Source organism: Chamaea fasciata, unplaced genomic scaffold (assembly GCF_029207755.1).
Source record: "Chamaea fasciata isolate MVZ Bird 193981 ecotype frontalis unplaced genomic scaffold, bChaFas1.0.hap1 SCAF_10, whole genome shotgun sequence".
NCBI lineage: Eukaryota > Metazoa > Chordata > Aves > Passeriformes > Sylviidae > Chamaea > Chamaea fasciata.
Window position 1 is genome coordinate 9,176,535 of NW_027094095.1, and position 13,496 is coordinate 9,190,030.

Here is a 13,496-nt window from a genome sequence, read left to right on the forward strand (position 1 = left end):
ATTCATTATGGCTTGACATTTCTCCCTCCATCTCACAAAATCAAAAGATTTCAGCTCATTAATTCTTTTGCAAACACACACTCATCTTTCCTTACACTACAACTATGTTACTCCTAAGCAAAGAGTCATAAAATATTAAGCCTTAATTTTTCAAGCTAAATATATTACATATTTACTTTCTTGACTCTTGTGGTTTGTGCTATTTAGGAAGAAACTGGTACAAACACAAAGCCAAACACGAAGCAGATGAAGTTCATGACTTTCTGTACATAAAATCAGACATTTCTAACAGCAGTGAAGTCAAGAACAGGCACCTATACCACAAGTTTGCCTCTGAGTAGAGCTGAACAGAGGGGGAGCGAGAAAGAGAATGACAGCAAACAAGACTGAGCACAGACTGCAGATTCAAATATGGCGTTGATGTGCACGTGGAGTGCAGGGAAGTTGCTGCTGCTAACCTCAAGACTGACACTGGGACCACAGCCCTGATGCCTGGCATCACAGGATTAAGTATTGTTACTGAGTATCACTACAAAGGTCAGTCAAATAAAAGCTTTACCAGACTCATCTCTCCATACCACCCCCAAGTGCTGCTCCAAGTGCTGGTACCAACCTCCAGTCCCCTCAGTTGTGTCTGCTGGCTGATCTGATGGTCGACTTGCTGCAGTTCCATGCGCAGCTGCTGCTCTCGTTCCGCTGACGGCAGCGGCTTCCCGTGACCAGCCACATCCGACATGGACAGCCTCTCCCTGGGGGATTGGAAAATAAGGAGATTTCAAAATAACAAACAAAGAAAACTTTACTCAACTGACACAGTAAAAATAGATAAAAGCAGATTTAGAAAAAGTCAAAGAAAAAATAAAGCAATCCCTACCTGTCATTGAAACGTCCCTGAGAAGGTATATTTTGATGTGGAGAATATGGAGAGCCTCCCCAGCCACCGTGGGTTTCGTAAGGACTGTAATCTACAGAAGAAAATCACATTGCATTACTACGAAATCACCCTTTCAGTCATTCAGCCAACACAGAACTAAACAGAGAAGAAGAAGAAAGGCCAGCCCTCCAATTATGAGAAGTTCAACATTTCTTCTGATTAAATGAACACAGAAATACTCTCTGTGACTGGTCTCAAATGTCTAATACACGACTCTTGCTGTACATCTAACAGTCTGTGACAGCCTTCCAGAGATTGTGAAGGACTTCAGTAACTCAGGGAGATGAACAAACACAGGACAAAACTTACATACATGATGACTGCAGTTATTTTTACTACTGAAGTTCCTAAAAGACTCAGGAGTTCATTGATTATTCTGACATACCTAGGTAACTACAGTTTAAAGATTAAGATTTCAGGGAAGTTAGAGTTCTACCTGTAATATAGTCTAAAAAATTACTGCCTGAACAAGCTAGAAGCAAGTTGGGGGAATATAATAACTAAATATTTTCGTAAGATTATTCAGCGCACCTCAAAAAAGAGACAATTTTTTGGAGTAAGACAGAAAGCCGTATTATACATGTGATTAGGAAATAGACATGTTGGAAATGAACTACTCCTACTTTTTTGCTTTGCCTAACAGTACATAAGAAAATGGCTGCATTAAGCTTGCAGGGAGCAGCTACCCATAAGGCAGGAGAGCAGCAGGACAGTACTTCATCAAAATGGTTTTGCATGATGTATGTGGGAAAGTGCTAAGCTTCTGGATTCTGCTGATACAGATTTAAAATATGCTTCACATCAGAGGGACTGGCAGAACAAAGTAACTTCTTCCAAACAGCAACAACAGATGACTAACAAATACACTAAGTATGCAGAAACATGTCATGGAATCATTGAATATTGAATACATATATACATTGAGTTGGAAGAGACACATAAGGACCACAGAGTCCAGCTCCTGGCCCTCCACAGACACCCCAACAATCCCACCCTGTGCCTGAGAGTACTGTCCAAACACTTCTGGAGCTCTAGCAGTCCTGGGGCTGTGACCATCCCCTGCTCAGTGCCCCACCACCTTCTGAAGGAAGAACCTTTCCCTGATATCCAACCTCATCCTCCCCTCACAAAGATTAAGTCCTATCACTGGTCACTAGAGAGAAACTAGGGCCTGACCTTCTGCATCCCCTCGAGAAGAAGCTGTACACTGCTATGGGGTCTGTCCTCAGTCTCCTCTTGTTCAGACGAAGTGATTTCAGAAAGCTGTGCAACCTTGTTCTGAATTCATATACTGAAGTCTTCTCAGTATAACCCTACCTGAAGTTATTTTAAGTGGCATTAACATACACCATAGCTATATTTCTAAGACAAGATACTAGTTTACAGGGCTTGTCTTCAACACTGCAGCAGTAAAGGAAATAGCAACAGGCAGCAAAATCCAAGGGAACAGATCATACCTGAAATGATGGATTTGGTGGCAGCTCCCTGAACTGCCATGGCCTGCATGGGCCCAGAGTTCTGGTACATGGCTTTGGAAGTACGAGAGATGGCCCCAAATCTCGACACAGTTGGTCGGTCTCCAAACGGAATGAGGTCGTCGTCCCCGGTCTCGGCCGCGCGCCGCTGCATGTCCAGTCGCTGCTCACGCAGGGCTTTGCTATCCACATTCTGGACAAGACACGGAAAAGGCACTCAGAAACTCATTCAGAAAGTAACAGGATCACAATCCGTTTACAACAGTTCGCTATGTTCAGTAAGTTTCTCTCGTATTCTCTATTCCCTTCACTTTTCAACTAGTTTTCCTATTTTTCACTTTCTAACTCCATAGGCAGAGGGAATCTCTCCTTAATGGTTCTACCTTAAGATGATCATTATTACACTATTGTGTAGAAGCTGCAAAATTGTGATCAAATCCAGAAGAAGAGAGCAGCAGCAAATGGAAACTGAGGCAGAGAAAGTCTAATGGGAAGAGAAGGGGGGAAAAAAACCTCCCCCTTATATAAACTCAAAGAAGAGATCAGTGGGCATCTCTGAGGAATACATATTCCTTCGAGAATCCAAAAGAAACTTCTCTGAAGCCTGAAGTGTTAAGGACTGTATCACCTAACAGCCCGCAAATGACCCAGAAATTATCAGGATTTTTCAGTACTGCACTTACTTGGACATGTCTAGCATATCTTCTCAGGCATTTTTCATTAAGCAGCAGTACTGTTTGGAATATCCTGGTTTCCAACTGAGTTTCAGACTCAAACACCTTAATGGGTCAGCATATGAAGAGAGAAAGCGTTCACTCTCTCCTCAAAGAACTGAGTTAAATAGGAAAGCTATCTGTTGACTACCAGAAAATGTAAAATGGTAAGAATTGCCAAAATCAAGTTACGACTTTGCTAAAGAAGTAAAACTGTTCACAGTAAAACAAAAAGAGCAAGGTAAGTGGGGCCACTACACCATGAAAATTGTCTAAAGGCTACAACCTTTGGTATAGTTCAATATTAAAATAAAACTCTGCAAACTTTCAGTGGGGATAAGAATTACTAGAAAGAGTTAACATATCTGAGGCAGGAATAAAGGGGTGAAAATGGCAGTAACAACTAAGTTGGAAGCTTAACTCAAGAAATGTAATACTTGGAAACTGAAAGCTTTGGGAAAATCTGCTTCGGAATTCTGGAAAAAAGTTACATTTTTATCTCAAGGCCATAGGATGTTAGTACCGATTTTAATATACTTCTATTTACTCAGCAAAGCTGCATGTCATCTGCAGAATATTCAGCAATATGCAGTCTCAGATGATACTACTCCTGTCCTTCAAAAAAGGAATCTCTTATGAATGACCAAAAAAAAAATTACTGAAGAATTAATTCAGTAAAGGTCTCCTGATAATTTTTTCCCATGAGGAGACAAAACCTGAAAAGCAGCAGAGATCCCATTTTGCTTATCTGAAAATTAGCTCTGGGGCAGAAAAATACTTTGTTTAGCCTTGAGAAAGGAGGCTACTTCTCCAGAACCTTATTACTGCTCTTAATTGAGCTGCAGTTTTTTTGCACTGTTTTCTAGCAGCAGGGAAGAAAGCCAAGAGCTGTTTATCATTCCTGGACACTGCCACTTGGACAGCAATAAGCTGATTCCCAGTAATCTCAGGACTTCCCCAGGTCAAATGTGGCAGTGTGATAACTCCAGGCAACCACTCTCTCTCCTACACTCTGTGTAGGACTGAGAGCAGGAGGACAGGTAAAAAGGCCAAAGCTGCAGATGAAATGCAGGTTTTTGCCCTGCTTTTTTCAGGAGAAAGCCTCCTTTTTGGATCCATTTCCAACAGTGGCTTCAAGGTTTTAAGAGGAAAGCAATTCAGTAGACAGAAAAAAGACAAATTTAATTCCAATGGGGCAGAGAAGAAAAGAGAAGTGTTTTTGGATTCTGATTAGAAATGTTCCCCCCCCACCTCTTACTGGCCAAAGAAAGGCCACCGCGACTCTGACAACACAAAAATAAAGGTAAATAGATCACTTTTGCAGATGGGGGGTGAAGGAGAATAGTTGAATCTCTGTAAAATAGTTCCTCAGGGTAAACAGTCTTTTCTCTTGAAGAACTTGAATGACTTCCTATGTGCACGGGCTACCAGCCTACTTCTTGTGTTGATGATGTCTGAATGTCAGGAAGAAACTGAATAGTGGTAGGATGTAATACTCCTCTTTATTTTTCTTCTCCATTCATGACTCCCAATAATAACACCCAAGTAGCCCCTTCATTTTGCAACAATGACCTAGCAAAAATGGAGCAGTACAACACAAGGTCACAGCCCACCTCCCAAAGTTCAGGGAAAGGCTGAATAAGCTCAGCATAGAGCTACAAATTGCCTTCAAGAAGAAACGGCCTAGCACAATGCTATGACTGTGCTTTTCTCAGAAACTTCATGCAAGTTTTGGGTACTCTTGTGGCCAAAAATCACAGTCCTTCAAAGTTAAAACTAGTAACACCTTAACAGCAATAACACCCACCTTAAAAAGAATTAATTGCCTAAAGTTAAGTTACAGCATCTTCCTTTGACAGAAAGAAGTACAAGGAGCAGCAGATGGACATGCTTAATTAACAAGCTGACAGGACAGAATATTTTTTCATTTCAAATAAGTGCAAAGAATAATCCTTGCAAAATATTCTTCCTATCCATGGCTTCAGAGCAGAGTGGTTATCCTGCACCTATATGCAGAATTTTGTACCAGCTACACAAAGGTAGGACTGTTCATAACTTTGAAAACAAAGTACTTCACACACCTGCTAATGCTTTCTGTGACTGCAGTGCACTTTTGAGCTTAAATAAAAGTACTGCCAACATTGTGGAAAGCAAACGAAAGTCCTTCCCAACCCACAGAAATAGCCACTCTTCTTCTCTTTTCCCCTTAACCCTGCATACCGCCATCTCCACACTCCTTGCTGCCACAACATCTTTGGGTTTTGCATCTTTGGTTCCAATGTAGGAGCCGATGGTGTCACAAGACCAGGGAGAGTACTGGCTGTAGTCATTTCCTTTGTATTTCCCAGCTACCTTCAGGTCTTCATCCAAGTACTGTACAAAAACAAAAATCTGGTTCTGTAAGTGAAGGGAAGAAGCAGTTTCACAGCCATCCCTGTTCACTTCAACAGTAGTGAACTTGAGAAACATCACCAGGATTATTTTTTATCAGATACATCACCCTCTGGAATTGGGCCAGAGAATGCATGAACTGCGTGAAATTCTGAGGCCCTGGCTACGCTCCCAGTGCTGACTGTTCACTTGGCCAGTTTGAAGGTGATATTTTGACACTGATTAAAAAACTAATCTCTATCAAGCTGTTACTTCATTCTAAATATGTCAGGAGTAAAGTCTAGTAACTGTGAAGAGCAATTACTTCAATTAGTAATGGCTCAAAATTAATTTTCTTGGTTGCACTGAAAGCAGAGAGCTTAGGACCAGAGGTACATCAACAGCCAGCTGAAATACCGGAGACTGTACTACAAGGGCTCCCCATCTAGGCACAAAATCTACTTTCCCCAACACTTGCCAGTGCTGTACTGCTCTGATTTGCTTGTTGTCTACACCTATCAGCACATAAACACCCAAGTGTTTTCTAAACATCTCATGTTTTTGTCAAAATATGCTTACCTCTTCTGAGTGAAAAGGATGAGGCAAGGTTGGTGATGGTGCAAAAGGAGGTGGAGAGATCACCTTTCTCTCTTCCAGCTGGGCCATGATCTCTTTCCTTCGTCGGTGAAGTTCATCCAGACTGGGATGAGGCTGAAATGAAGACAGGAAACTGTTTCAGAGCTCCTGAAGCACTAATGTACAAAATGAATAATTTTCTAAGTATTGTCTACCTGAACAAAATAAGGCAGTTACATACTGCAGGGAGAGGGAAATACAGAGGATAGACAGCATCATTAAAGTAATGAACACTTTGTTAAAGTCTACCTGGTAACTTTTATACAGGACATACATGTTCCTACACTGGCCAGTGTCAGTTCAAGACATCCCACAAACAGGGAATGTGTTCCAACTTGGCAAAGCTCTCACTGGAACATGTTCAGCATGGCAAATTCCCATTACAGTCATACAGAGTAAATTGATAGAACTCTACAGGTCACTAGCCACATTTATTATCCACTTTGCAATACAATTAAACAGAAACACAGCACACTCAAACTGATACATTTGTAAGTTATGTTAAAGACACTTCCTGTACTCAGCAATAGGATTCAGAGCCTTTAATCTGAATGACCTCAATCCAACTGTTCTACGGAACTCAATTCCAGCTGGTGAGTTATCAAAAACTATTTGTAAACTTACAATACTAAGACCCTCCAGTTAGCTACCCAACTAGAAAAAATTGAGAAGAGCAAAATTTTTAATTCTTCTATCAAGGCAGGTATGTTTTAAGCTTATTATTTAGGTACAGAGTCGGTCAGTCACAAATGGGCAATACAAGAATGCACATGTGACCATTCCCACACATTGTATTTACTCTGCACTTGAGTAGCCCTCACCAGACTAATCTTTGCTGGAAAAGTTAGAGACTTATGAGATTTCCAAAGTGAATTACAATGCTTTTCTACTTTGAGCCCTAAAGCAGCCTACTTTTACATATTAACATCATTACAACTGCAGAGTTGACCAGTAACTAAATTACCTCCCAGTTTTTGACCCGCTTCCTAAAGCTCGGACTTTGGCAAAGGCCACTCCCTGAGTACAAAAATATTCAACTCCTCAAGCAGTTTACAGACCCTCTCTCAAAACAACTACAAAGGCAGAGTGTAGAAGCCCTACCCTGTGGCACGAAGGTCTGATCTGACCGAGATGTGGAGCCACTGGGCAGTAAGCCTCGGTTTGCTGGTATCTGTCTCGAGACTCGGGCACGTAGAGGGGCACGGCGGCCTGCGGGATGTCGATGGGCACGGGGCTGCCCCGCACCACGTCCTCGGTGCGCTGGTAGGGCGGCACGGGCGGGTACATGCGGCGGCCGTCGTAGTGCGGCGGGTAGACGGGCTGTGCCAGGGCCGGGTACCCCTGCGGGTACTGCGGGCTCACCACGCGCTCCGGCAGGTACGGCCCGTAGTGCTCCAGGTACGGCGCGCCCGCCTCCGGCCCCGACGGAGGAGGTCGGACAAAGCGAGACATGGACTGAGTGGGATAGTACACTCCTGAGGCAAGGCAAGGCAGGGAGGGGAGAAAAACACAAGATACAGAAAGTGATTAGCACAGTTGTCCACAAAAACTGAACGCAGAAAATCCTGAAGAAGCAAAAGTTGATCCAAAGCTCAAGTGACATAATGCAATTATCTAAGATACCAGCAGGGTGTCAGTGTTACAGTAGTTGATGAAGAGCTGGTGAGACTGAGCCCACAGAGGTGCCTCACAAGACCTGCCAGCACACTGAATAGAAATCAATCACCACAATGCCTCTGCAGATTGCTACCAATGCTTTCAGCTAGGTAAGACCTAAAAAGTAAACTGAATATTGTCCTGTACATCTTTATCCATGCAATTAAATTCAATTTCTCCCAACATATCAGAGCCACTCAATGGTAAAGGAACTTGGATTATTAGGATTTAGAGTTATCTAGAGATTTGTTCTGTGTCTTGAACAGGAGAAAGACATTTCAGAACGGTAAATCAGCAAAGACTTGTAAAATCACATTCCCTGGTTACCTGAAGATTTTATTATCCTATCTGGGATCTCTGGATAATTTTAAAATAAGCATGGATATGTACATGACATCAAATTTTGTGGACAACTCAGATGTTCACTGGCACATAATGAACAAATGTAAGTAGTTTGTTTTTCTTCAAAATGCCCTGCAACCACCCAGAAATGGCTTCCCCATTTCACCTTTCCTTTCTAGAGCTTTTTCTACTTTTAACCTCCTTTGGTCTTTTATTGCTTATTTTTCTTTCATATTATCTTCACTTTATCTCATTTCTCTCTGCAACCTTGCATTGCCTAAGAATCATTCTCTGTTTTCATATAGATAGACATATCTTCTCTTTTCAATCTCCTTCAATATTATTTTTCTCTATGTGCTCCCTTTTTAGTTAGTTTTTCCTCTTAGTTCCTTTTTTATGATGTTTTATTTTTTTGTGAACACCCTTCTCTAACTTCATTCATCTCTAGTCATCACATGTACTTCATTTCTATTCTCCCTGAGTCAAACTGAATTAAGGTTTACCATACTGGATCCCTCATCCAGCCCAGTTAGGAAGAACTGAAGACAGGAGGACTTATAACATTCGGACAGATACAAGTATTGTTTTCACTTGCATTGAAGTCCTCAGTCAAGGCATAAAATCCCATCAATTTCCATTTTATTATGATGTCACCATATTAGTGTCCTTCATCCATGTCATTTGAAGAAAACTTCAATTAAAGGGCTTAAAAACCAGGGTGGGAAGAAAGACTAAAATCAGCATGAGGATAAAAGAGCTTGGGGTGAATCTTACCTTGTTGGTAGGGTGCTGGCTCAAATGATGGGGCAGCCCCTCTGGGGTCTTGATAAAACATATCTGCTTGTTGTGCATTGTACAACTGAGACCCTCGTGGTACCATCTGCAACTGCTTGGTGACAGACACCGAGGGCAGATCTGCTGGTGCCCGAGCAGGCACAGGATGAGGGTTCACTGGCAAGGCAGAAATAGAGCTCTTGGGAACAGATTCCAGCCTAAAAAAGTGGAAAGAAGGCACTGCTTATTAAGGCCTGGTATAGTACGCTGTACCCTAACATACTGTTCTTTGTCTACGCTCCACCTTCTGAAGGCTTCTATCACCCTTCTCCACTAAAAATATAAGCAAACAGGGAATTAATGCAGTCTAGAGTTTTAGCTTTAGCTTTTTACTCTACCATATAATCACTAAAAAAACCCCAAACCAACCAAACCCAAGAAACCACAACCCCCATTCCATTTCTGTTTTAAAGAACTGGTTTACTCTGTTTCTACTCCACATTTACACACACAACAATTTGAACAACAGGTAGGAAGACCCGTACAAGTCAGGAGGGGATCCAGGGGCACTGCTACTCAGGTGGTCCATCTTCCCTGGTTTCAGGGCACTTTCATAACCGGAGTCAGTCCCTCGAGAAATTAGTTGCGTCACTGTGCTGCCTGTTGACACAATTCCATTTGGCAGAGCAGAAGTTTTCCTATTGGGCAAGTCCACTCCCCCTTCCTCTGAGAGGATAGCTCCTGAAGGCAGGCCCACCTCATTCAGCTGGCCCAGGGAGGCACTAAGGGGTCTTCTGGGAACGAGACGCTTGTTCATTTTACGGAATCTTCAAAAAGAGAAACCATGGAGCAAAAATTGAAACAAACAAACAAAAAGTAAATGGAGATGTACTTGCAAGATTTTTCAAACATGGATTCTACTGAAAGTTTCTTTTTAGTGAAGTTCCTCAAGGGGCTCGTGAGAATAGCTCTTAGAATACAACTTCTCTGATAGTTGATCTATTGATAGGGAGTTTCAATCAGAATAAGGATGGACTTTTACTGACAAGTACATCAAGAATTCACAGGTAAACTTCACACAGCAAATCTACAAATCCTACTTTCTTTACATATATGCATCTCAAGAGAAGAAAACCAAAACCAAGCATCACATAAAGCACTATTATCACATAAAATACAGTAACACAAGCTTCAGAGTAAGAATCACAGACTGTTCAAGCCTGTTTTACTCAAAGAAATCAACAGCAGAAAATTTAAGTGAAAAAATATGAAGTTATGCCCTTTTGCTCCACTTGTCCAATCATAAGCCAAGTGTTCACTACCATGTGATATATTTTAAAGCACAGTTTAAGATTTATGTTACTATACCAACATGCAGCTTACAGCATCTCTGTTGTTTGACAAAGTGACTGTAGAGATACAAACTCTGTGAACACGCAGCAATTCAAAAAATCTAACTACCTCTGACTAAAGCCTGAACTAAGAGAAGCACTTTAACAAAAGTTCCTCAGAAACCAGTAGGCCAACAGTAGTGGAGAGCAAATTCCAGAGCTGAAGGTTCTCCACTAAATGTCCTGCCACTAGGTCATATCCCAGAATGCAAGTGTGAGAGCATATTTGCAGACCTGAGTGTTCTCACTGAACACGAGGCTATTTCTTCAGCAGGGTTGAAGCCAACACTTTCATATCATAAATAACAGTCAAAGAGATGGGAACCCAGACAAGGAAGGTACACAAATTACTGCAGAAAAAGGTGGCAGTTATTACTCAATCTTTAGATAATCTTTGTACTTGCCCACATGCATTAACAGCAATGCAACAGAGGTAAAAAGGGGTTTTATTGTTGGGGCTGTTTTGTTTTTCAGATGTTGTTGCAGTCTCCACATGTGCAGGACACAAATTAATTTTAAAAAGTCCAGTGCTTGCTTATGCACCCAGTGTGTTTGTCCCTTGACAAGAGGGGAATGAGCTGCTGTTTAAGCAAGTTCAGATTATAATATGCTATCTAAAGCATTACCACGCATTTCCCCATAACCTTCCTCCAAACTTAAAGCTATATAGGGAGATACAGGAGTCACACAGCAACAGCAATGCATATTATTCACACTAAGCCTTTGTAAAAGGAGGAGCACTAACACAATAGCTACTTAAAGGAATTAAGCAACGCTAAAAGGTACAAGGAACAATCAGAACTACCAAGTTCCCCAACCACCCTGCTAGAATCTGATACTGAACAAACATTCTCTTCAGCCCAGAACATTAATACCAAGGCACACAAGTCAATCTGGCTACAATAGGCCTCTCCCCCCTGCAAAGCTGACAAACAGTCCTCGATACATACAACAGGTTCAGAGGTGTAACACTGACTCATCATCCAACACAGGTTAACAAAACCAACCCAAAGCAGTCCTACCAATCGCCATTTCATTAGCATGACAGAGGGCAAAAAACTATTCAACTGTTTCTGAGGCAGGCAAGTACTGAAGTCCTATTCCTTTGTCACTCTGACACCACACACTCTGCTCTTCTTTCCTCATGTTTCGTCTATTTACTGCATGCTGGCTATACAGCCCATGAACTGACGTTAATGCTATAAGTTTCAGATTAAGAAAGGAAAAAGAAACACTGCATGCCAATTCTGAGCATTAGCAGTATTCTTCTCATCAAAAAGCACCATTTATTTGACTTATTTTAGCCCAAAAAGCAAGTAACAAGCTAATATACTACATAAAAGATACTGTATTTGTTTCTTTTAGCTCCTAAATAACCCATTTTACTTAAAAAAGAAATTAACCTGCAGAACAACAGCATCTTGCTCTTGTATAACTGGTAGCCCTCCTAAATCTGTAATCCATCTAGACTGCAGACTTGATATGACCATCATTTTTTAACTCTACAACAATAAATGTAACTAATTGAAGGTACCTGCATGAAACTTTTTGACATAATGCATGAAGAATTGTTGCAGGAAAAAATCTTGGAAAGTTTGCTTTTAGCTCTTTGGAGAGCTAGCTAGCAACACATTCCTTACATTTGGAAAACTGCCAGCAACCTACCTGAATAAAAAAGGAAGATGAGAAGTACTCCCAAATACCAGCCACTGAGAATGCTGTCACACAGCATGTTTAGTCACACTTAAGAAGTAGGGAAAACAGCCCACCTCCAAGAAACTTCGTGTAACCTCAAACTTTCTGAGCTGCATTACTGATGAACAAAGAAAATATCCTGCTGTATGGAAAAACAACTAGCTCCAAAACCTAAGAGATGACTGCTACTTATCACATTACTTCTTGCTAGTTTAACAGGTTATACCTCCTTTCCCCCTCATTCCTAGATATGAGAAGTAACTCTTACAGACAAGATGAAACAAAGACTAGATTGCTTTCTACTAGCAGAGGTACACTTACTTTTCCAGCTCCTCCTGTGAGTGTGCAAAGGTGCAGCTGGCCCCCCGGGGACATCCTCCTCTCTGCTTCATGTCTCGGCACATGTATGTCTTGTACTTGCTGTGCTGAGGGGGCTAAAAGGTTAAAGAAACCAGATGAGACACCTGAACGTGAAAGTGCACTTAAGCAAGCTGAATGTATCATCTGATCAAAGGCCTGATGTTTGACTGTTGATAATTCCTCAAATTTAAGTGTTCCTGGAATACCTGATATGAAATAAATGACTGAAGAACCTGGGTTTGGTTCTTCAACAGAACCAATAGAGGCAAGAGTATGTGTTTTGATAAGTAAGTCACTCCCAGGTTTCTACAACATTTTTATTCAAACTCCTTACTGGAGAGCTTGACTAGAACACAGCTGTACATTTTAGGACACAGTTAAGTGGACAAAACTAATACAGGATGAAAAAAAATTACCAATAATCAGATATACCCTATCAATAGTTCCCACCGAGGGAAAGGTCTGTAAAAGTCAATGTGATTTCTGAGAAGCCAAAAGGTGTATATCTGTAAGAAGTCATCTACAAACTGTTGGGGTTTTTTGTTTGTTTGTTGTTTAGTTTGGGTTTTTTGTTTGGTCTTAGTTTGTTTGTTGCTTTTTGTGTATTTTTGCCATCTACTCTAGTGAGAAGATCCAGGCAGAGTGAACATAAGCTACATACTGCTGCCAGATAGCATAACTTTACCCAGAGCTCAGCAGACATCCCTTTCCTACTCAGGAGGCTCCAGGTTCCCTTCCAAGCAGCAGAGCATGTACCACAGGCTCTCCACAACAAAAACTCTTGCTGTTTTCCCCTCCCAGATGCCCAATTATGCATTTCTACTGTTTTTTCTTTTGCTGGTGACAGTGCTCATTATCCATTCCAAGTAATGCAAAAACATGAAACAGCAGAAATAATTCACTTTAATTTTGCCTTTCTTTTTTGGCAGAGATAATCTTTGTACTAGTTGAGCTCCCCAAACCAGCTCTCCAAGAGGATGAGTGCCAAAGCGACAGAGGAGTAGGACTGGGACAGGAAGCTCCCGATTTCAGCAGCATTTATATCAACTGAGCTACACAACAAAAGGACATCAAAGGAATATGTAATAAGGTAACTATGAGAGAAGCTAATATACAATTACACTGTCCTTGCTGAAATAAAAAAAAAAAA

At 41.3% G+C, this 13,496-nt stretch overlaps 1 protein-coding gene across 5 annotated transcripts in view; it reads right to left on the reverse strand.

Annotated features, from left to right (window-relative positions):
- Positions 1-13,496, reverse strand: part of RC3H1 (ring finger and CCCH-type domains 1) — a 73,277-nt gene that overhangs the window by 21,486 nt on the left and 38,295 nt on the right. For 4 of the 5 annotated variants that reach the window (XM_066192254.1, XM_066192253.1, XM_066192252.1 and 1 more), the window contains exons 9-17: positions 12,308-12,420; positions 9,446-9,727; positions 8,901-9,118; positions 7,230-7,603; positions 6,072-6,203; positions 5,343-5,495; positions 2,392-2,602; positions 875-965; positions 614-749 (exon numbers count right to left, since the gene is read on the reverse strand). In XM_066192254.1, the coding sequence (XP_066048351.1) occupies positions 614-749; positions 875-965; positions 2,392-2,602; positions 5,343-5,495; positions 6,072-6,203; positions 7,230-7,603; positions 8,901-9,118; positions 9,446-9,727; positions 12,308-12,420 (1,710 nt within the window). Of the gene's footprint in view, positions 1-613; positions 750-874; positions 966-2,391; positions 2,603-5,342; positions 5,514-6,071; positions 6,204-7,229; positions 7,604-8,900; positions 9,119-9,445; positions 9,728-12,307; positions 12,421-13,496 lie in introns of all 5 variants that reach the window. The other variant, XM_066192256.1, reaches the window with a different exon arrangement.